This window comes from Alosa sapidissima, chromosome 17, assembly GCF_018492685.1.
Source record: "Alosa sapidissima isolate fAloSap1 chromosome 17, fAloSap1.pri, whole genome shotgun sequence".
NCBI lineage: Eukaryota > Metazoa > Chordata > Actinopteri > Clupeiformes > Clupeidae > Alosa > Alosa sapidissima.
In genome coordinates, this window is record NC_055973.1 from 24189006 (window position 1) to 24213005 (window position 24000).

Sequence of the window (24000 nt, forward strand, 5' to 3'; positions counted from 1 at the left end):
AGGAGGAGATGGAGGAGGAGGAGGAGATTGAGGAGGAGATGGAGGAGGAGGAGGAGATGGAGGAGGGGGAGATCGAGGAGGAGATGGAGGAGGAGGAGGAGATTGAGGAGGAGATGGAGGAGGAGATGGAGGAGGAGGAGATTGAGGAGGAGATGGAGGAGGAGGAGGAGATTGAGGAGGAGATGGAGGAGGAGGAGATGGGGTAGGAGATGGAGGAGGAGGAGGAGATTGAGGAGGAGATGGAGGAGGAGATTGAGGAGGAGATGGAGGAGGAGGAGGAGGAGGAGATTGAGGAGGAGATGGAGGATGAGGAGGAGATGGAGAAGGAAATGGAGGAGGGGGAGATTGAGGAGGAGGAGATTGAGGAGGAGATGGAGGAGGAGGAGGAGGAGGAGGAGGAGGAGGAGATTGAGGAGGAGATGGAGGAGGAGGAGGAGGAGGAGGATATTGAGGAGGAGATGGAGGAGGAGGAGATTGAGGAGGAGATGGAGGAGGAGGTGGAGGAGGAGGAGGAAATTGAGGAGGAGATTAAGAAGGTGGAGGAGCAGGAGATGGAGGAATAGGTGGAGGTGGAGGAGGTAAATGAGGTGCATCTCCACACCAGCAGCACACTGCAGCATCACTCCAGCTCTCCTGTCTTGGAGGCTACGCCTCACTGCATCTCAACAGCCAAGACTGCAAACTTTACACAGCCACTTATTAGACACATCGCAACGTGATTACCAGGTACTCCTCCAGCAAGAGAGAGAGAGAGAGAGAGAGAGAGAGAGAGAGAGAGAGAGAGAGAGAGAGAGAGATGTACATATAGAGAAACTGAGACAAAGAGAGAGAGAGATAGAGAGAGAGACAAAGAGAGCGAGAAAAAGACAGACAGAGAAAAGAGAAAATAGATAGACAGGTAGATAGATAAATAGATGGATAGATTATTAATACTGCAAGAAATGTTGGAAAGACAAAAAGAGACAGCAGTGGACACTTTCAGTCATGGTCAGTACCATCTAGCAGTGACCCGCGTGGAGGTTATTGTCCGTCGTCATCACATCACGTCACTCATCTGTACAGTAGATTAGCGCAGATCATATCCACGTGTTTTTCAACCACTTAAGCTGTGTTTATGGCCCCCAAAGGACCAGCAGAGCACACAAACACACACACACACACACACACACAAACACACACATGCAAACAATCTGAGTTTTCTTTAATGGCCAATTTACTAGACCAGAAACAGCAGTAGAGGTGCTTTGTATGCAAGGCACAGCTAGAAAACAGCAGATTGTGGAGGTGACGTGTGTGTGTGTGTGTGTGTGTGTGTGTGTGTGTGTCTGTGTGTGTGTGTAATGTTGCGTCCTGTACCAATTAGCAGGCGTATCAGCAGTTGCAGTGGCCACAGTGGAAGCATCCCTTCCTGTTAGCTGTCAATAGAGCAACAGACGCAAGCCGGGCACGGCTAACATAACCGCTTAAGGCTACATAAACAGCTGTGCTGACTGCACTCAATGTTATGAGGTGCCTCTGATTATACTTAAAGGTGCTTGTTTAAGTCCTCATAAAGGTCATATGAATGGTTTAGTGTAGAGGAGTAGTAGCCTGGCCACGCCCACCTAAAATCTCAAGTCAGTAGAATACTGGCAGTGGTAAATGGTAGTAGCAACACCTGCAAACATCAATAAGTCTATCGACGAACGCGAATGTCGTGTTGTTGACGGAAGGAGGACTGTGAGTGTGAGCATTTGAAAAGGGGGGTGTGACGTTGATAAACTTATCGAGTCTTATATTCAAAATGGCGTCGCCCGGAAAACAAGTGGAGAACTTACTCCAGGTAATGTCTGTATAAACTGTTTTCTACATAAAATTTCAGCACGCATACAATGTTGTTTAAATGTTAAGACCTTAATTACACTGCCGACGAAGTGTGGAGCTTGTATTAGCTTTTTAGATGGGTTACAATAAGCGATTTATGTGCAGCATGAGAGATGCCCTGTTGCCATCGCTAATAGCGCTATGGAAGAATCGGTAAAAACTGGCTAAGTTTGGAATGCTTCGGGTCTGGATAAGGTTATCCCTCGTCCATGACTCTAGCTTATGGTCATACTTAACAACTGCAACTTTAACATATCTGAAAAACTCATTTAACACCGGATTATCCCTTTAATGCTTTAGTGGATGTGTTTTTCATGTATGAGGTCACAAATGACAGACTGAATTCATGTATACTCTGAGATATTAAGGAATGAAGTAATACATAAATCATGAATTAATTGAATGAATGAATAATCATTTATGTACGGTTACCATAAGTGTTACCTTGAGGTCTTTACCATTGGTCATTCATTGGGTTCTGCAAAATGGTGAAAAATGGTATAAATAAGGAATTTTGTGTCCCAGAGTGATGTGTGACTTGCAACTGCTGAATGGGTTGTGAATGTGGGTGTGTGTGTGTGTGTGTGTGTGTGTGTGTGTGTAGAAGTGGGGTTTGGCTCAACGATTTCAAATGAATGCAAAGCCTTCAGGTCCACGGATGTGTCCTTGAGGTCCCCAGATGCTCAGTTTGCAAGTGAGTCCAAACCACTTATTTTTCTCTCTCTAAAAGGTGGAAAATAAAACACTCTCCTCATTTTATGTTTTAAAATGTCCAGGAAATTATCTTATTTGACTTCTTGTTCCCCTACATGCCGCTGTTCTCCGAGAGCAACTGTGGGTACTATGGCAACACAAATTCATTAATTAATGTTAATCAAGCCTAAACAGGGGGAGAGTAGGAGGACCATGAGCAGAGAGAGAGGGGGGGTGGCATGGAGGGGAGAGAGGGATGGAGAGGAGAGAGAGGGAAGGAGGGATGGAGAGGGTGAGAGAGAGAAAGAAATAGAGAAATGTAACTGAAACCTCTTTTGGCCTGTTCCGTCAGCATTATTACTGCTTTGCTTCTTTTCGTTTTAATTACATGCCAACGCTTCTGAAATTATAGTGAGTGTGTGATATCCCAGCGCCTCCAAAATAAACGTGTCTGGCTGCCTTGTCATCTCATTAATCTCAGAGTGAGGGCTTGAAGCACAGCATGCCGCTCATAGAGGTCCAGCAGTACAAAGGGCTTGTGCCGCCCGCCTTAGAACGTCATGTGCTCCCTCAACCCTCAGCTGTACAGAGCTAATGAGGAGAGGAATCAGAGGTAAACCTCCATCTCCATCTTAGGGCAAACGCTGAGGAGATGGAGGAGGAAGAAGAGGAGGAGGAGGAGGAAGTGAAGGAGGAGGCCCAGCTTACATGAAACACAAGACCAAACGCTTTTGGAACACTAAACCAAAGGTTTTTCTCTCTTGGGCCAAAGAAAGAAACAATTTAGAATTGAGTGCTAGAAAGCTGTGATTGGTATTGAAGAGGAGCTGTCAGAATGACGTGATGATCAAAAGATCGATGCTGTTGTTTGGGAGTGTTGGGCGCGGCGTGTTTGTTTTTCATTAGATGTCATTAGAAGCCAGAGGTGTGAGGATCAGTGGGTCCCCTGATGGCTGGTGGAGAATGCCTGCTCAAACTGGGGGCCTGCGGCCTCACTCTACCCAAGAGGGTGTGTGTGTTGGGGGGGGGGGGGGGGGGGACCACGTCCACTAGCTTTGGGTGAATCAGCCAGGCAAACAATAATGGCTGAGAGGTGTGTGTGTGTGTGCATTTGAGTGTGTGTGTGTGTGTGTGTGTGTGTGTGTGGGTTATTAACCCCCCGCTACACACACATACACACACACACAGACACACACACACACACACACAAGCACATAACACACACACACACACACACACACACACACACACACAAGCACATAACACACTCACACTGACATGCACTCCCCCTTGGGCCGTGATTGTTCTCTCAGCTGTCCTCCGACTCCGAGGCCGCCCCTCCTCACTCCTCTACCCCACCACCAAGCCCCTCCTCACTCCTCTACCCCACCACCAAGCCCCTCCTCACTCCTCTACACCACCACCAAGCCCCTCCTCGCTCTTTTACCCCACCACCAAGCCCCTCCTCACTCCTCTACCCCACCACCAAGCCCCTCCTCACTCTTTTACCCCACCACCATGTGCCTTCTCACTCCTCTAATCCCCCAACCAACCCCCTCCTCACTCTTTTACCCCACCACCAAGCCCCTCCTCACTCTTTTACCCCACCACCAAGCCCCTCCTCACTCCTCTACCCCACCACCATGTGCCTGAGACGAGACGAGCCAACAGACTTCTCCACCACTCCAGTATAGCAGTACAGACAGTCAGGCAGGCAGGAAGGCAGACAGACAGACAGGCAGACAGACAGGCCGCTTCTCTCTCCCTCTCCACCACTCCAGTACACACAGACAGACAAACAGACAGACAGGCAGACAGACCACCTCTCTCTCCCTCTTCCCCATCCAGACACTGAGCCTGCTGCTCCCTCCCCCCCTCTGCATACAGAGTGGAACTGCACCAGTGCTGCTGCGTGATAGACAGACACACTCCGGGTCCCGAACAGGTGTGAATTTAGAACCGCTACGAGCGCTCTATTCGCTCGTGCGAGTGTGTGGGACAGATTGGCTCGGCGGACACCACCCAAAAATAAGAAGAAAAAAAAAGAAAAAAAGCTACGACTCAGTTTGAATAATTGAATTGAATTGACTGCAGTTGAATCACTTTTGACACAAAGGATGATGATGAACAACAATTGCCTCCCCCCCCCTTCTTCCTGGGCGATGTTGCCCCCCCCCCCTCCTTCCTGGGCGATGACAGGCTAAAACACCCTCTTCTCTCCTTTTCTCCCCTGGGAGAGATTCAGCCTCCAGCCTCTCTCTCAGAAAGACACTCACACACACACACACACACACACACACACACACACATGCACACACTCACACGCACACACACACACACACACACACACACACACACACACACACACACACACACACAGAATCACACACATACACAGCATGAACAGCTATGCAGCATTTTGATCTTTAAAAACAAAATACCAAGCAGCTGTAGAATGTTTACACACATACAGCACGCACACACATACACACAGCCATGAAACAACGCAAAACTGTGGCTATCCACCCAGACCATCCTATCTACACTCCCTGTCCTTGGGCTTCTAACGATATTTAACTGAATTAAGCAAGAGGCAGGCAAATAGCCGAGAGAGAGAGAGAGAGAGAGGGTAAAAGATGAAGAATGAGGGATAGAGAGGAATAAATGGAGAAAGAAAGAGAGACAGGGGAAGATAAGAAAGAGGGAGGGAAAAGAATCACACTGCCACACGGCCAACTCTGACTGATGAAAAGATAAGATGATTTGAGCAATGACAAAACACAGGCTTTTACTCTCCACAGACTCCATCTCTAGCTGCCTCTAGCTGCCCACTCTCTCTGATTCAGCTTCGGGTTCTGCGGCTGTGGTCCCTGCCCTGTCAGGACCGCCCGAGCACTCTCAAGAAGAGCGGAGAGTTTGGCGCGCGAAAGACGGAGGGAGAGAGAGAGGGGAAGGGAGAGAGAGAGGGAAAGGGTGGGGGGGGGGGGGGGGGGAGAGAGGGACGATGCCCCCTCGGACTCTGTCTCTGTCACGCTCCGGATCAGAGGAGCAGGCAGCGGAGTGCCGGTGCCGCTATCGCACCGCATCCATCCGTATCGCGGCAAGGGGCTGCACGAGCACACACAGCAGCCGCTGTATCACAGAAAGCCATGCCTCACACGTACACACACACATACATACACATGCACAAACACACGCGCACACACATACACGCACACACCCTCATAGGCACATAAATACATACACATGGACACACACACACACACACACACACACAGCACGCATACACTCCCGTGGTCTGACCGTAAGTCCCTTCCACAGCGAGGACTGATTCTCCCAGTGGCCAGGTCTCTCCTCGGCACCAGCAGGAGCCGGTGTGCAAGTTCCCCTAATTAATCTCTCCTGCTTTTCCTCCTCCTCCTTCTCCCTAAATCCCTCTCTTTCTCTCCGTCTTCCTCTCCTTCTCTCCATCCGCACCTCCGTCCAGTCCCTCTCTCCCTGTCCTCCTCCCTCCTGCCTCAAGCACTTTTTCTTCCACCCTCGTATCTCTGCAATCGTTTCCCTCTCCCGACACACTTTTCTCCGATTCACTCCGCAGCCTTTTTTCTCTTTTCTTGACACTATCTGACACTCACTCTCTTCTCCTCTCCTCTCCCACACACTCTCTCGCTCTCTCTCTCTCTCTCTCTCACACACACACACACAAACTCACACACTCACGAGCGGGATCCAAGAATCCTCCTCAGCAAGGAAGCCCTCAGCAGAGCCAGTAACAGAGAGAGCAGTGTTGTGGCCGTGGAGGAAGAAGAGGGGGAGGAAGAAGAGGGGGAGGAAGAAGAAAAAGCAAGAAAAGAGAGAGAGAGAGAGGTAGAGAAGAGAAGAGTAGAAGGGTAGAAGAAGAAGTATAAATCCCTCATGATACTGCACCTGCTGTGTGTTCCAGTGTGTGTCCTTCGCGAAGTATGCACCCTCAACGGAGAGTGTGTCCAGACGCTCTGTTGCTCACACATCATCATCTCTCTCTCTCTCTCTCTTTCTCTCTCACTCTATCCCTCTCTTTCCTGCTACTCCCAGCTACTCCCAGCAGCTCTCTCTCGGAGAGTGCTTGCTTGCTCTGCCTTGCCCGCGCGGAGAGCGTGCGCGGATGTGCGCCCTTGCGTGCGTGTCTGTGTGTGTGTGTGTGTGAGGGAGGGAGAGAGAGAGAGAGAGAGAGCGTGCACGTGTGGTGGGTGAGCATATGTGTGTGTGTGGTGAGTGTGTGAGAGTATGTGAGTAAATCCTGCCTGGTTGCCGTTGCGGCTCGGGAAGAGGAGAGCTGTGATTGGCCAGATCGCTGCTCACAAAACGTCTATCATTCAGGCACGGTCCCTCCTCCCTCTCTCCCTCCCTCTCTCATCCTCTCGCTCCTGCTCTGACCATTTATCTCCTCTCTGTTCTCTTTGCTTTTCGTCTAGCTGCATTTATGTTCCACTTGTTCTTCCTCTCCACGGTTTCATTTGGTTGTTTCTCACCCTCCTCCTACCTTCTTGTGTTCTCTTTACAAGCCACCTCTCTCTCTCTCTCTCTCTCTCTTTCCCTCTCTCTCCCCATCTCTCTCTCTCTCTCTTACACACACTCACACTCTCTCTCCTTCTCTCCCACCCTCTCTCCCACTCTCTCTCTCTCCATCTGTTTATAATATCTTATATGCATACACGGACCACGTTTCATTTTCCTTGCTGTCTTATTCTCTATGTCCATCTGATTTGAAAAGCGGATATCTGGCCATATTTTTTTCTGCTTTCAAAACCCCTCACCATTCTCTCTCTCTCTAACCCATCCTATTCACCTTACCATTCACCCCTTCTCTACAACCTCACTCTTCCTTTTCCTAGCTCTCTATTTCACTCCCTCTTCTCTTTCTTTCTCTCTCTCTCCATTGCTCTCTCTCTCTCTCTATCTCTCTCTCTCTCTCTCTCTCTCTCTCTCTCTCTCTCAGGTGCACTGGGGCCCAGCGGCGAATCCTGACTCTGTATTCAGCTTGGCCAACTCTCTGGGGCACTGGAGGGAACCATAATGAATAATAAAGAAAAGATGAAAAGAGAGAGAGATGGAGTGAGAGGCAGAGGGGTAGAGAGAATGAAAGGGAGAGGGAGAAAGAGAGAGAGAGAGAGAGAGAGAGAGAGAGAGAGCAGGCAGGGGCAGTTAGACAGTGGGAAAATGGAGGGAGAGCCCATCCAAGTGCTCATCAATTGGACCAAAAGGAGAGGAGAGGAGAGGGAATTGGGGAGGGTAGGGGGAGCATGTTGGAGAGGACAGGAGAAGTGAGGAGGGGGAGTTGGGGTGGAGGAGGTGGCAGTCCAGGCAAACATCTAGAAATATGGAGGCCAGGGGCAAAAAAGAGAGAAAAAGAACCAGAGAGACAGAGAGTGGGGGTTTTAAAGAGAATAATAAGGGGAAAAGAAAGAAAAGAAAGGATGGATGGATGAAAGGAAAGGAGGGGAAGAGGACATTGAAAGACAAGATGGACAGGTGGCCATCCCAGCCCGCCTCTGGACCCCTGAATTCAGGCTAATGTCCCATCCGGCTCCAGTTCCCTTTAAGCTCACCCACCCTGGACCCGGCCTTCCGACACTGCCCTTGCCTAGACACTGCTGTGGTCTGCTCCTCCTCATCTACCACACACCGTTTACACAGGGAGATACACACACATAAGCACTGCAGTCTGCGGTCTTACTGGATATACAGTACAGTACAGAGCACAGCTGGTAGATCTTCATCTTAGTACTGAAGAGAGAAGAATGGAATTGCAAATGTCTGGAATGAATTTATAAAGTGGAATAAATAGACCAGTTACATGGTCCATGGCATATTCTCTACTGTTCTTGAAAAATATTATGTTTTAGATTCTTGACAATGTTGAGTCTCTTAATGGAACGCCTTCCATATTTGTGAGCAAAGACAGAAGCATTATTGTTATTTATTTTTAATTTTTTACTTAATATGAAATACTTAATTAAAATAATCTCTTTCAAGGGCAGGAGAGAGTATGCCTGGACCCTATAAGTGGCCCATTTATTCCAGTTCATTCCAGACTTGTGTCATTCCATTCTTCCTGTTCCACTAATTAACAAGCCAATGAACACCTGGGATAATGGAATGGATTTGAAAAGGAAGACTTCAGCCTGGGGCTAGTGGAGGAGATGGCACTCTGCAACATACATACATACTGGAACACACTCTCCACAGGATCACACGGATTGGATATGTGTGTGTGTATGTGTCCGTCTCCACTTGTGTGTGTGCGTGTGTGTGAGTGAGTGCATGTGGTTGTGAGGATGGGTTGGTGCTTGTAAATGTGTGTGTGTGTGTGTTTGGTTTTGTGTAAAACATGTCTCTTCTGAAGTCTCTTTCTCTGAGAGAGATGAAAAAAATACTTTATCTTGAATATTGACAATTGAATATGACAATAAGGACTTAATTGATTTACTAAAAAAAGTCAACAATCACCTTCTCATCATATTTAAATGTCCTGTTCTTGTTGCTGTCATATCAATTGTTTTATTCTTCATACATTTTTTGCCTCACCTGGTTTGAGTGAGAAAGCTTTATTAGTATCTCCTTGTTCTAAACTGTTGACTAGCAGAATGAGCCACAACTGAAATTCCAATCAGTATACTGTCAGCCATCACAGTTAGTTGGACAAAAATTACCATGCAGAGAAGCATGTGTATTATACCCTGAATCTGAGGCTGCAGTATTCATCCCGGATAGAAAGTAGGACTATTTTGTTGTACACTGTGCAGTGAATAACACACACACACACACTCACACACACACAAACACACACACAGAAACAGATACATGAATAACACATACGCACACACACACACACAGACCCATGAATAACACACACACACACACACACACACACATCCTAAACACTGAACAAAGGGCTGTGTGTTCTCTCCCCTTTTTTCCGACACTGTTTCAGTGACACACTCCAGTCGCAACAGAAACATTGAACTGTGGCAGGCCAGAGACAACAGCAGGCCTCTGGAGAGCCTAGTGCTAAGAGGTCCCAAGCATTCACACGGCTGCCATGAGGTGTTTTATTGTCATCGTGTGTCTGTGTGTGTGTGTGTGTGTGTGTGTGTGTGTGTGTGTGTCGGTGTGTTTTATGACGTGTGAAGTGCCAGACAGGAAGTCAAGCTCTCGACATACTCCGTTATCAAGACACTGATTGATGCTTTGCGGATCGATTCTCCCTCGTCTGAACGCGCAGGCACACTCGCATGCATACAAACACACACACACACACAGAGAGAGAGAGAGAAACATACATACCGTAGATCCTGCCTTTAACCAGACATTGGGATCTGGCAATTAAACACACTTCAGTTAGTCTAACAATCCCATGTAAGGATGCCAGTCTTAAATTGGCCTCTCTTGTGTGAAGGCTGGGAGAAACACAGACATGGATGGAGAAAGAGACAGAAAGGGTGAATATGTAATGAAGAGCGACAGTCTCTCTCTCTCTTTCTCTCTCTCTCTCTCTCTCTGACAAAAGGCTTGCAGCTAGTTGATCAAGAGAGCAAATTGTTACTGAACTCCTTAAGGGCATTTTATATGACTGACTATATTGTAGATCTATAGAGGCATGATGCGTCAGTATATTCTCCTGAGTCTAGCATTTGTGTGTGTGTGTGTGTGTGTGTGTTGTGTGTGTGTCAGTCCCTATCAGTACTGGGCAAACAAGCTCCACGTGATGGCTATGTATCCAGTCATTACCCCTACCTTGGAATCCATCAAATATTTACTATAATCTCTCTCTTTCTCTCTCTCTCTCTCTCTCTCTATTCCAGGTTGCTTTATTAGCATGACTGTAGGTACGGTGTTGCCAAAGCACAAGAAATACAGCATAACATTGTTTTTTTACAGTAACAATTAGAACATTGACAGCATCTCTCTCTCTCTCTGTCTGTGTGTGTGTCTCTCTCTGTCTCTTTCTCTCTCAAATTCAAATTTGCAAAGTTGCTTTATTAGCATGACTGCATGGGAACAGTGTTGCCAAAGCTATTGTTACATACAACACAACATACAAGAACATATGACCATAGGACAAAAAACAAAAACAGAAAATACATAAGAACAGGTGGGTACATCAGTGTGGGGTGGACATAAATCCACCCCACATACATATGGACATACATCTCTCTCTCTCGAGTCAGTACCAAGTTCACAAAATCTAGATGGAAATGGGGGATTTGATAATTCTAACACACCGGATGATAGTGATCTTAACATAGGAGATAATCATTATCATCTGTAATTTGACTATGTAGAGGAGGAGGATGATGTTAATGATGATGCTGATGAGGAGTTAAATGGTTCAAAGGCGGCTACTCGTCGAAAGTCGAAACTGTACACCTTGGAACAAATTAACAATTTTCTTGATGTTACGAAAAATGTACGAAAGCCCCGGGTTCAAGATTTTTTTCCAGACTTGCAGCTATTCTTAACGTCATGTTCAGTGGCGGTGAAGAAAGCTAGTCTTTTAGAGCTTGAACAAACCAAGCGCTACCGCCTCTCAAAATTTACTACTGCAGTAAGGAGTCTAATCAAGGGCCGTAGCACGAAACGGTATCGTTTTTAAGATTTAAGTTTCTTGTCGTTCCCCTCTTTCTAATATTCATGGCTTGCATTAATATAGGCTCCTTAAATGTCAATGGATGCCGTGACAGGAACAAGAGGCGATCTCTTTTTGATTGTGTAGCTCTAAAGGCATGTAGTGTGTTGGTCCTGCAGGAGACACATACAGACTTGCACAATCAGGAAGAGTGGCGAAGAGAGTGGAAAGGCCAGGTTTTTCTAAGCCACGGGTCTAATACCAGTGCTGGGGTTGCCATATTATTTTCAGAACAGTTACAGTGGCAGCCTACAGATGTTGTTGAACTTGTACCAGGCAGAATACTACATGTTGATGTGAGTGTTGATGGGTTTCTTCTTTCCTTTTTTAATATTTATGCTCCAAATATTGGAGCGGAACGTATAGATTTTTTTCAGAAATTGAAGTCGGCAATATCAGACTGCCCCAAAGAGAGGTGTTAGGACTTGCAGGCAAGGACCCAAATGCAGACCAGAAACTTGCGTAGTTCAGTTTTAATGTTGCAGCCAGACAGCAACAGAGCAAAGCACAAGAGATACAGTCCAAACACGAAAAGTTCCAAAAAGGGCAAAGCACAAAAGATCCAGGATGAGTATCCAAAACGCAGGCAAAAACACAAAAGTTCAGGCAAAAACAGGCAGAGTATTCACAGAAGACCAGAAATACAGCTCTGGCAGACACAGCATTATCCTCACCAAAATCAGTTACAACCAGACAAAGAACAGAAAATAAACTGAACTTTAAATACTAGGCAGTCTAAACAAAGGAGACAGATCATTGGGTGAGGACAAACAAGGGACAGGAGAAATCAATACAGATAATAAGCAGACTGATGAACAGCACAGGTGTGGGCAGAAAGTGGCGGGAAAAAACAGGGAGTGGCAAGTTGGAGGTGGGATTCAGGCCACAACAAAGGCACATGGCATCAAAACATAAGATTGTCCGACAATACACAATCAGTCCAGCAGGGCGGCCAGAGTCCCTCAGTACTAAGTACTGACAAGAGGGTGATTTTATTAGCCGGAGATTTTAATTGTACCGTAAATTACATGTTGGATAGGAACCATGATGAACCCCATCCAAGATCTGCTAATGCTCTTAAGACCTTGTTATCTTATCACGGATTAGTGGATGTGTGGAGAGAACACTTTCCTAATGACAAACAGTACACTTGGGTAAGGAGCAGTGCTAATATTTTTTCAGCTGCCAGGTTAGATAGAATTTATGTTCAGAAGAGCCATAGGGGTTTATTTTGTCGAAGCAGCATAATACTCACTTTCCTCTCAGACCACCATTATATTTCTGTCTGTTTTCCCTTGACACAAAGGCTTCCACGTTCTTAACATTGGGTGTTCAATAATAGATTATTACAGGATCACAACTTTGTGGGAACTTTCACTCAGTTCTGGGAGACCTGGAGAGAGAGTAAAGTTTCTTACCCATCCCTAAGTCAATGGTGGGATGTAGGGAAAAAGCAGGTCCATGTTTTTTGCCTGCAGTATACAGCCAATAAGTCGGGTGAACTAAAGAGACAAATAAGGGCTGTTGAACAGGAGATTATGGACCTCAGCAGTGGAGAGGGGTTGGATGCAGCTGAAGTGATGGAAAGGAAGAAGATGCTCTTGAGAAACCTGTGGGAAGAGAGAGGATATGGGGCTATGGTCCGAGCTCGTTTCACACAGCATAATGACATGGACTTACCCACCACCTTTTTCTTTGGGCTGGAAAAGAGGACATCTGAGAAGAAGCTGATCACAAACATAAGGCTGCCAGAGGGACGGCTCACCACAGATACAAGAGAGATTTTCTCCTATGCCTTGTCCTTCTACCAGGACCTTTACACTGCAGAGCCCTGTGATATGAGCACAAAAGAGGATCTCTTGAGAGAGGTGCCCCGCCTTTCAGAGGAAGACTGAGACAGGGCACCCTTGAACGACCTCTGACGTTCAGTGAACTGACTGAGGCTGCTATGGGGCAGTCAACAGGGAAGACGCCAGGGTTGGATGGTCTAACAGCAGAATTCTTTAAGACTTTTTGGTCCCTTATTGGGCCTGATCTGTATGCCGTACTTCTTGAGGGGTTGATGGAGAAAACACTGCCATTAAGCTTCAGGAGAGCGGTGATTACACTTTTGCCGAAGAAGGGTGATCTTGCGTGCCTGAAAAACTGGCGGCCGGTGTCGCTCCTTGGGACAGACATCAAGATTTTCTCCAAAGCCATCACAAACCGTCTTAAAGCAGTCTTGGCCAAGATCATTCACCAGGACCAGTCTTATTGCATCCCAGGGCGTTCAATTTTTGACAGCCTTTTTCTTATAAGGGACATGTTGGACTTAATTAAGGTGGAGAACAATAATGTAGGCCTCCTTTCTCTTGATCAAGAAAAGGCTTTTGATCGAGTGGATCATGACTACATCTTTAGCGCACTTCGAGCATTTGGGTTTGGCCCTTTTTTTGTGTCGTGTGTTAAGCTTCTGTTCACAGATGTGTACAGTATGCTCAAAATCAATGGGTCACTTATGAGGCCCTTTTCTGTGAGCAGAGGCATTCGTCAAGGCTGCAGTTTGTCTGGGCTGCTATACACCATAGCCATCGAGCCCTTGCTCATACAGTTGCGGAAGAGGCTCCAGGGTTTTTCCATTCAGGACACTGCTGGGAATCCCGCATCAGTGAAGCTTTTTGCCTATGCAGACGACATAAATGTTGTCATACGCTCACAAGAGGATATGGCTAATTTGGTAGTTTGCTTAAATACCTTTCAGAAGAGCTACTCTGCCAGAGTGAACTGGGGGAAAAGCCTTTCTCTGCTACTAGGGCAATGGCAGGGCATGGCAGTGCCACCCTTGCCCATGCACTGTCAGTGGGGCAGGGAGGGGCTGAAAATCCTGGGAATCTTCTTTGGCACTGAACAATACATGCACAGGAACTGGGAGGGATTGTCTGAGAAGGTGCAAGGAAGGTTGCAGAGGTGGGAGTTGATTAAACCGCAGTTGTCGTACAGAGGGCGAGTGCTAGTGGTCAATAATTTGGCCGCTTCAATGCTTTGGCACTGATTAACTGTTTTAAACCCACCTGCAGATCTTCTGGCCTCCCTACAGAGGAGGTTTGTGAACTTCTTCTGGGACGAGAATCATTGGCTCCCTCCTGGAGTGCTGTACTTGCCCTTGGCTGAAGGGGGTCAAGGCCTGATCCACCTGACCAGCAAAGTGAAGGCAATGAGACTTCAGTCCGCTCAGAAGTTGCTGTATGGGACTGACCTCCCATGGGTGGACTTTGGCCTTGCCTTGTTGAGGTCTAAGACTGACTTGTTCTTTGACAGGCATCTGTTTCTTGTGTCGGTGTTCACACTAGTGACTTTTACACTTCAGTGTTACAAGCCTGGAGGCACTTTAGGGTATCTCGGTTTGAACATTATGGCATAGATGAACCATTGTTTTCAAATCCTTTTTGGTCAAAAGCAGGGGTGACGTCTGCAAGCGTTGTATCCATGTTTAGCCAAGCAAAAATAACGATACTTGGACACCTGCTTAATTTCAATTTCTGTTCCTGAGCTCACATCTATGTTGGGCTGTAGGTCTGAAAGGGTGGTGGGAGATATACTGAGGAATCTAAAGGAAAGTTTTCCACAAAGCCTTGTAAACTGTGTTGATCGTTGGCTTGAGGGCGGTCCAGTTGATGCCCGGTTTCCTGATTTGTACATCACTCCCAACTGCCCAATACCGGATCCTACAGAGAGACTGCTCTCCTTCAAGGGGATGCAAGATGTGCATTTTGTTACAGCGGAAAAGAAACTTCTGTACAATGCTCTTGTTAAGTGTGCAAATTTTAATGTGCTCAGGGACAGATGTGATACAAAGTGGAGGACTCACTTTGGGGGTAATCAAAACTTGCTACCCTCATGGAGGGTCCTGTATAAGGGTCCTATCCCTAAAAGATCTGGTGACCTTCAGTGGTGTGTGCTGCACAGTGCCATGGCCACAAAGGCACACACACACACACACACATACTTGCACAGTGCAATGGCCACAAAGGTCTTTGTAGCAAAACTGAGGTCTGATGTTTCCCCCATGTGCAGGTTTTGTGATGTCCCTGATACAATTTTCCACTGTTTTTTGTGATTGCTCACAACTGGTTTCCTTTTTTTTTTTTTTATCTTTTTGAGGCAGTCTTTCAAGGATTAGGCTTTACCTTCTCGGAATAACTTTTCATTTGCGGGGTCAAGTACTCCAAAGCCAAAAAAGATCTGTGCGGCTGCCTGAACAAGCAAAGCTGACCATTTGGAAAGGGAATCGATTGGGGGAGGAGGGGATATCTGTGAACTTAGTGGAAATGTTTAAAGGGTTAGTGGAGTGTAGGGTCAGAGTGGAATATGCCTTCTTCCACGTTACAAATAACCTTAGTTGGTTTGGACGTAAATGGTGTGTGGGTAAAGGCTTGATCCATTTTTCTGATGATGGAAGACTGATTTTTAAATGGTGAAACAACATTCTGTACCACTGCTTTGCCGTGTGTATTAATGGGGATTGAGTAATTGATCCATAGTATGGTTCAATAAAAGGGATTTTAAAAGTCAAAAGTCTCTCTCTCTCTCTCCTTCCAGCTTTCTCTCATTCTCACTCACACACATATGCCTGGGGCCATACCAACACTGCCAAAGAAGCAAGAACTACATTAAAGTAATATTCACACACACGCGTGCACGCACACACACACACACACACACACACAAAGAGAAAGAGAAAAAGAGAAAGAGGGTGAATGAAAATTCATGAGCCAGGGCTTTAATAAGAGGCTATGGTTACAATACCTATCGGCCATCACAACAACAACAACAACGACAACAATGAACTACCAACATGAGCTTCAGAGGAGCCACTCAGAATGCCTCTCAAACTCTCTGCCAGGCCGCTAAACCCTCTGTGAGCGGTCAAATTCAATAAAGACCGAGGAGCAAGACTTACAGAAAAGCCCAGCCAAAAGCTGAGAGATACGAGCCATACGCAAAAGCCACACACCCACATCAGTACATGTAAACTAATGAACACACACACAAGGCTCAATCCCAGAAAATGGCACATGCAGCTGCTCATATGAACAACACATGAACACTATCCATCTCCCAATGGTCCTGAAGCAACACAATTTAACCTGCCTGCAAGCTAAAGCAAGAAGAAAAGGTCCTGTGCCTCTCCAGTCATGCATGCACAGACTTCCATGCATACCGTTGCTATACTAGCCGAGATGGGTTGACTGAGTGCCACTGTCTCCAAAGTTAGACTGCATTAACTGACCCATTTTAGGATTTTAACCATTTAGCACGTTGTTGCCAGGCGGAGGCCCTGAACGCTCTGTGCACTTCATCCACCGTAATGAGAAAAAAGCCTGTGTGTGTGTGTGTGTGTGTGTGTGTGTGTGTATGTGTGTGTGTGTGATTAGCTCGGTTAACTGTCTGATTCTGCCATCACCTTCTATCTCTCTTATTTTCTCTCTTTATCCCTCTATCCCTCTGTTTTCCTTTCCTTTATTATCTCTCCCTCTCTCTGTCTCTCTCTCTCTTCGTCCCTCTCTCCCAGGACCTGATCAGATGGGGACTTATTGATGCGGCAGGTTAAATTAGGCCTTCAAAAAAGCAGGTCAGAATCTCTGAAATCGGCTCTCTCCTCCCTGCCTCTCCCAGTAAAGGTGGTCCAGCACCTGACCTTTCTCAGGTCCATTAAGACACTGCAATCAGTCAGGCTCCACTGGCCTCGGCTCCAGTCTACCTTAAGGCGCCGGGTCAAAGGGGCCTCGGCAGGGAAGCCTCAACTTCCTGTCGGAGAGGTGTCGGTGACCTTGATCGCCATTGCCGGGGGCGATGGAGGAATAACAATTATTCGAGTGGGGTGGCGGGGGGAGTGGGCATGATGGGGAGGTATATCTATGTGTGTGTGTGTAGGGAGGGCTCCTTCATTAAGGGCCAATCAGTGAAGGTCTCTTCAGAGAAATCACAGACGCTCCCTACACCTCTGTCCCTGTTATATACAATCAAGCCTGGAGCAAAGCCCAACTCAAAGGGGTTTGATTGCTAAGGTCTGGCCGGCCGAGTCAAATGAAAGGCTAAAAGGTAAAAAATATATTAGTCTCTCTCCGTATATCTTTGCTGTCATGTGGAAAGCAGTCTGTCCATCCATCCATCCAACACCTGAACGTAATCCCTCACTTCCTCCTTTGCCTTTCTTCACTTAGTACACAAATTCTCCATTAAGCTCCTCCATGCATGCTAATGCAAGCTATGTGATAATCTCTCTCTCTCTCTCTCTTGCTCTGTCTCTCTGTGCATTTGATGCACTCCATGTGTATGTGTGAGGGAGGCATGAGTTAGTCAGTGTGCATGTCAGAGAGCAAAAGAGAGGAAGAGAGAGATGTGGAGTGAGAGAGAGGAAGAGAGAGATGTGGAGTGAGAGAGAGAGAGGAAGAGAGAGATGTGGAGTGAGAGAGAGGAAGAGAGAGAAATGTGGAGGGGTTGAAGTGAGAGAGCGAGAGAGAGGAAGACGAGTTGTAGTCATTACAGAAACCTATAACCTCAAACACGTGTCACAGGGCCCATAATGACAATGTGTCTCACACATGTAGTGTCTGTGTGTGTGTGTGTGAGTGTGCATGTGTATGTGTCTTTTTAAACCTTGTAAGGACCATGCCATGAGTCACAAAGACCACGGTACCCTGCAAAGGCATGCATGCAAGCACACACACACACACACACACAAACACACACACATCATAAAGACGCTACTAAAACATGGTATGACAAAGCATGAAAACATGTTCTTATTTATAGGCAACCAGGGCAGGCACACGGAATAGAGCAGCACGAGTGCCATAGTCTTATCAGCCTGAACATGCAACTTAAATCTCTGAGTGCGCTTCATATCCCCTCATCTCAATCCCCATCAGTGGGATAGGAAACCAGGCCAATCTGAGTCAAGACCGGTGCCACCCTCAGCCATAATATGGGCAGGGACAGTATGAAATAAAGTGTTGTGAAACAGAGATATTGTGTGGAATCCATTTTATTTCCATTTTATTGTCTTAGCTGTTTTGTCTGCATTGAGGATATTGACTGGCATTTAGAAGATTTAAACTTGACTGATATTTAAAATACGCTTGAAAATCAGCATCATAGTTGGCCCCACAAGGCTTCTGTTTTAACATTCCATATGTTAACTTAATGCAGAGGAAGTAGATTGGGAACCAAATAGAACGTTCAAGCATTGTTTTTGTTTTTATTGTTGAAAGGGTCTATACCAGAGCCATATAAAGGTAGAGCAGAGAGGGTTAAAGCGGAGCGAGAGGCGCAAGCGTTCGACAATTTCCGCGTTCGATTATTGCAAGGGGGAGGGGGGAAAATCCCCCTTTATGCAGACCAGAGTAAACCCTCGCTGCACTAATGTCAATGGAGACTTGTGGAGTTTTACCAATAAATTGGTCATTATGTCTTTCTGGATTTGTTGAGGGTTTTTTGGAAAATTTTGTTATAATCTGTAAGTGTTTGGGATCATTTCAAGCCTAAAAGTGTAATTTGTTAGCGTTCGGATTTGTAATAAAATAACTTAATATCAGACCATGCTGCTGCCAGTTACTGTCCAGTTGTTAGCATGCTAGCTAGCCTCTTAGCTAAGGTAACATTTTAAACGGAGAAGTGTAATTTCTTTGAAATGACAACTAGCTGAATAACATTACTGACATTAGTTAAAGTGGATAGTTTATACTCAAGTGAATTTGCAACAGTATATTAAGTTTAAGCGAAGTCCTTCAACTACTAGTCACTTGTTAGCGCATAGCTGTATTGCCATAGCTACTCCCATCCACTTGTATAGCATTTTAAGCTAGCGTTAGCTAGCTAGCTAGCTAGCTCAGTTCACATGACTAATTCAATTATTCATATCATGTCCTAAAGAATGATTCATTGGTATCATACATGATTATAGACAATAATACTGTGAACACAATTATGTTTATCTGTTCTTATTGCTTATTAAAAGAGAAAGTTTATTTAGTGACGTAAGGTGACACTCCCACTTATGCAGACCGGAACTGTCCCGTTTTGCTCCCATAGTAACGAATTACGTTGCTCTATCTTGCTAGTAATCAAGGATCTTTGGGTACCTTTATATGGCTCTGGTCTATACTGTATTTCAGTTGCCATTGATACATTGTGATTATGTCATAACAGCACTATAGCAACCAATGTGTAAGACCACGTCAACACGTCACTTGTTTTCCACCATTAGTCTGTATGTTGTTACACAGCCTTACTAAGAGATTAAATATAGATGCTGGGCTCTATTTTAATGGTCTAAAACGGAAGTGTCTTTGCGCAAAACGCAAGTCACTTTGTGGGCGGATCTTGGGCGCTGATGCTATTTTACCGGCGGGATAATTGACTGTTGTGCCCTACGCAAATCTAAAATGGGGTGGTCTGAAATAGCTACATTAATCATGGGTGTGCTTTGGGCTTAACGTGCAATAAACCAATCAGAGCGTCATCTCGCATTCCCTTTAACAACAGGCACGCTTGTTCCATAGCTGATTGCTATTATGGTGGCGTATTTGTCAGGCCCAGCCAGGAGCGTTCACAGTGCTATAATCACTGTTCAGTTGGGAACAGTTAGCTATTGATTTTTCCTCTTGACAAAATGTAATATAGAATTGACACACTTTCCGATGTTTTGGGATCACTCTCACTGAATCACGAGGTTATGAATGCATGGTGATATTTTTGCAATGTACAATGTAATTAGTGGGTTTGATCCAGCAAGCCCACTATTGTTCTTCTTAAGTTTTCTTATATATTATTCCTGTTCACCCACTTTTTGTACCAACTACTGCTCCTAGACCGTTTGAGCTATCGACGCGGTTCAAACTCCAAAAATTCAGGCCCGAACCGGTGTAGTGCGCGTGTTACTTTCGTGTCGCTGGTCTTTGTCGTTTTCGCGCTATTCCCGCTTTTCGGCATTTTTGGGCCCCATTGAAATGAATGGCGGAATGCTGGGGATCTATGACATCACAGCACCTCATTACTTGCACCTGGTAAAGCTCTACTGCTAGAGTTGATTACTTGCAGAGTTCTAAGCCATCTGGCAATGTCTAATGGGCTGGGCTGGGCTGTCTGTGTATATGAAGGTGTGTGCATGTAACCTTTGACCTGTATGTCCGATTTTCATGAATGAGGTACCGTTGGAATCCTCGAATGAAGCCCAGTTCAATGCCTTGCCAGCACCAAGTGTAAAGGTCATGTAAAAAAAGAAGCGCTTTGCCATCTTTTTTTTAAGTATATCCATGTTCATTCAGGTCATTTAAAAAATAAAAAAAAACTTTTTCCCAGTCCATTCAGCCCAGTTCAATGCCCAGCTAGCTCGATTCAAACATAGTCATGTATACAATTGTATGGATTATAACATTGAGAAACACACATACAGATATTATGCACATCCACACAACACTACTATTCAAGTTAAGTTACTCATCATTGCCCGGCAAGAAGTCCACAATCAATTCAATTGTATGCTATTTAAAGCCGACCTAACGATGAGTCCCTTCATGACGGTGTGTTGCAATGCATTCTGGGTGCTGTGCTGTGATTCGACGGCTCGTCACCTGACCCACCAATGTAGAGTAAAAATAAATTGCTACCAAGGCTCCAAATAGCAACACACTTACACTGTAGCATAATGAGGGTATCTACATGTAAACCAAAGCATTGATAACTGTGTAAGTCTACAGGCAGTTTATTAAAAATAAAAAAAAGTACCGTTCACTAGGGATGGGCAAAGCGAGGCTTTATGAAACACTGAAACGTTCGAAGCAATCGTGCCGAATTGTTCCGAAGCTTTGAAACAATGCCGACACCTCAGAGCTGTTTAGGGTGAAACAAATCTGTCAAATGCTTCGTATTGGAGATGTAGTCTTTAAAGTTCGTGGCTCGCTGTGTTACCTGTGTTCAGTCTTTGTCAAAAGCTAAGCAGTATGCCCGTGGTCATTTACTGGATGGGAGACCACATGAAGTCACAATAAAGAGAATCTTATTGCTGCCACTATGTATTCTCTAAATCACTTTCTTCTTATAAAAACTCTCGATTTTTGACCATTCTGAGAGTTTAGTTGAAACTGTGTGGTTAATGGTGAAGTAAGAAAACAGATAGGCCTACGATCTGAAACAATATCTTACAAATCAAACGGGGATCGAACCACATTTGAGCAGCCTGGGCTACCGTGCAAAAAACACCCTCACTAACCACTACACTATCATGGTTATTGTTTAAGAGAAAACGCGGGCTTTGTTTTTGTTTAATTGAACGCGCGGGCACGCCTGCCGACACCGGTGAAATGCACCGAATGTTCACTTAACTTTGGTCACATGACATGGGGATTTTGAACGATGTTTCGAAGCAGTGGTCACATGACATGGCTGTTTTGAACCACATTTCGAAGCAGTGTTTTGAAACACTTGTGCTTCGAAGCCTTGACACTGATTCGAGACGTCGGTTTCGAAAGTCACACCCCTACCGTTCACGTCTCGTTCACAGACGGGCGCCATCTTGGGAAAACAGAACTCTCTGGGATGTGGCGTAAATCTCGCGTGAAACCTTGTTGCCGGAACAGCAGGGAAGATACACAGGATACACACGGAATTCAAACGAATTTGAAGACATCGAAGAACGAACCCTTTTAGTTTGATGGACGTCCTTATCAGTCTATGGTCTAACTTATGAACGTGCCGGGTGAACGTCAACGATAAGTAAGTTAGGCTAACGTAAACGTTAGCTATTTGCTGTTGTCATATGCTTTATGTGATGGCCATTCATCACACTGTTTGGATGTTACTTACTTGGCAGTCTGAATCAGAATTACCTTAGCTCTCAGTAAGTTACAGTTTATTATAGTCATGTGATCTACATAAAGTAGTAAACAACAGTAATGTTAAACATGTCAACAAGTTAGATTCTACCCCACAAGCCACAATAGGGAACGTTCAAGTAAGCGTTAGCACATATACAAACCTATTAATGTTAGCTAACATGCTAAGCATTGAAAATGAATGCGTTAGCAATAGCCACTGCTTTTTTTGAGCTGACAACTAAGCCCTGGAAATGCGTTAAAAACGTAATCAGCCAAATTGACTCACTTCTTAAGACCCTTGGTATGGTGTTACAACGATGTGGAGTCGAAATGTAAATTGTTAGTATGGTTTTAATGTGTAAACAGACCAACCGCGATTTTGCAATGAAGTGAATGAAGTCATTTTAGGTACTACTTTCACGAGGTCTGTAGTTCTGTCAAAATTTATCTTATCTTTGAACAGACTACATGGTTATCTTCCTTAGACTTCGTAGATGTAGTTACTACAATTTGGAGGCGAAATTCGAAGTGTACATTTTTTTTTTTTATGTGTAAACAGAACAACCGCGATTTTGCGAGCTAGAAAACAGGAAGTGAATGAATGAATAGTTACTGCTTTTCTGAGGGCTGGCGTTCTCATAAAATCGACGTAATCTTTGAAAAGACTGGTTATCTTCCTTAGACTTCGTAGATGTAGTTACTACAATTTGGAGTCGAAATTCGAAGTGCAAATATGGTTTAAATGTGTAAACAAGACGCCTGATGTTTAAAATATGTTAATGAATGGGCACAGTATTGTGTACAGTAATGGGCTATCAATAGTATGTAAACAGTTCATGTGTTATGTGATTTACATAAACTAGTAAACAACAGAAATGTTAAAAGCTGGTATTTTGTTTCCTGAATTCTTACATTCAGGCATTCAAATGAAATGTAATTAAATAGCATATATATACTCTATCAGTGTATGATGCTTGCATGAGGGAAACATCCCAAAACAACGGCACCCATATAATTGCTGTTGTTTTGAGAAGTATTTCTCATGCAAGCACCATGCAAAAATGCAAAAACAAATAAAACGTTTTTTTGAAAATAACAAAAGGATGGAGGGAACATAGCAAAGCTTGGAGTTATTTCAGATGGGCTACAACAAGGTAGGCAAAATGATGGTGCTTAAAACCTTAACACAGCTGGAATAATGCTTAGGCTGATGTTAAAGCGCACGCAATGTTTAAAGCCATACTGTACACAACGGTAAATTGGAACAAAACTAAAGGTTTTTAGCCTTTATAGGGCTGTATAAAGTTGTCCAAATTAATAGGTCGTAATTAGGCGTTGTTGTTGTAAAGATATTGCATGTAGATGTTGTACTACTGTATATAGGTTACTAATTTTTTAGGTCACCAATGCACGAACAAAACCGGGAAATGGACAAATATTATCAAGGCTTTGAATGTTTCCGTCTGTGCACTGGGGTGTCTGTAGATTGGTGTGCAGCACATTTATTCATGCAGGCCTGTGGTCATGCATGCACCTTTAAAATAGCATCTGAATTTGCGCCACAGACTTTAGACCAGGGAGTTCCTCGTCTGTGGCGGAATTGCAATTTTCTGAAACTGCAAAATATCAACAGTGAACGTTTGCGCCGGAACACGCCCCGTCATTTCGCTAAACCGCCCCGGTGGGCGCAATCGAATTCCCTAATTTACAGGCACGTACCTGTGGAGGGAAAATTCCAATATGCGCTGATTGCAAAATAGGAAAGACAAAAGAGCGAGTATACAAAGTCAATTGCGCTGGGACGCAAGATAGAGCCCGCTATGTAAGTATAAGTATATATACTTTTTTGATCCTGTGAGGGAAATTTGGTCTCTGCATTTAACCCAATCGTGAATTAGTGAAACACAAACAGCGAACACA

General features: G+C 45.1%; 2 protein-coding genes across 3 annotated transcripts in view; both read right to left on the bottom strand.

Moving 5' to 3' along the window:
- LOC121688674 (uncharacterized protein DDB_G0271670) overlaps positions 1-451 on the bottom strand; it is a gene marked incomplete at both ends in the record, with an annotated part of 642 nt that extends 191 nt beyond the window's left edge. The window contains one exon of the mRNA XM_042068409.1: positions 1-451. This exon is cut by the window's left edge and continues 191 nt beyond it. Coding sequence (XP_041924343.1) covers positions 1-451 — 451 coding nt within the window.
- LOC121688673 (cadherin-18) overlaps positions 1-9937 on the bottom strand; it is a 145111-nt gene extending 135174 nt beyond the window's left edge. The window contains exon 1 of one of the 2 annotated variants that reach the window (XM_042068407.1): positions 9883-9937. The gene's annotated coding sequence lies outside the window, so the exon portion shown is untranslated. Of the gene's footprint in view, positions 1-6483; positions 6752-9882 lie in introns of those variants that run through there. The other variant, XM_042068404.1, reaches the window with a different exon arrangement.
- Positions 9938-24000: the final 14063 nt, after the last annotated feature.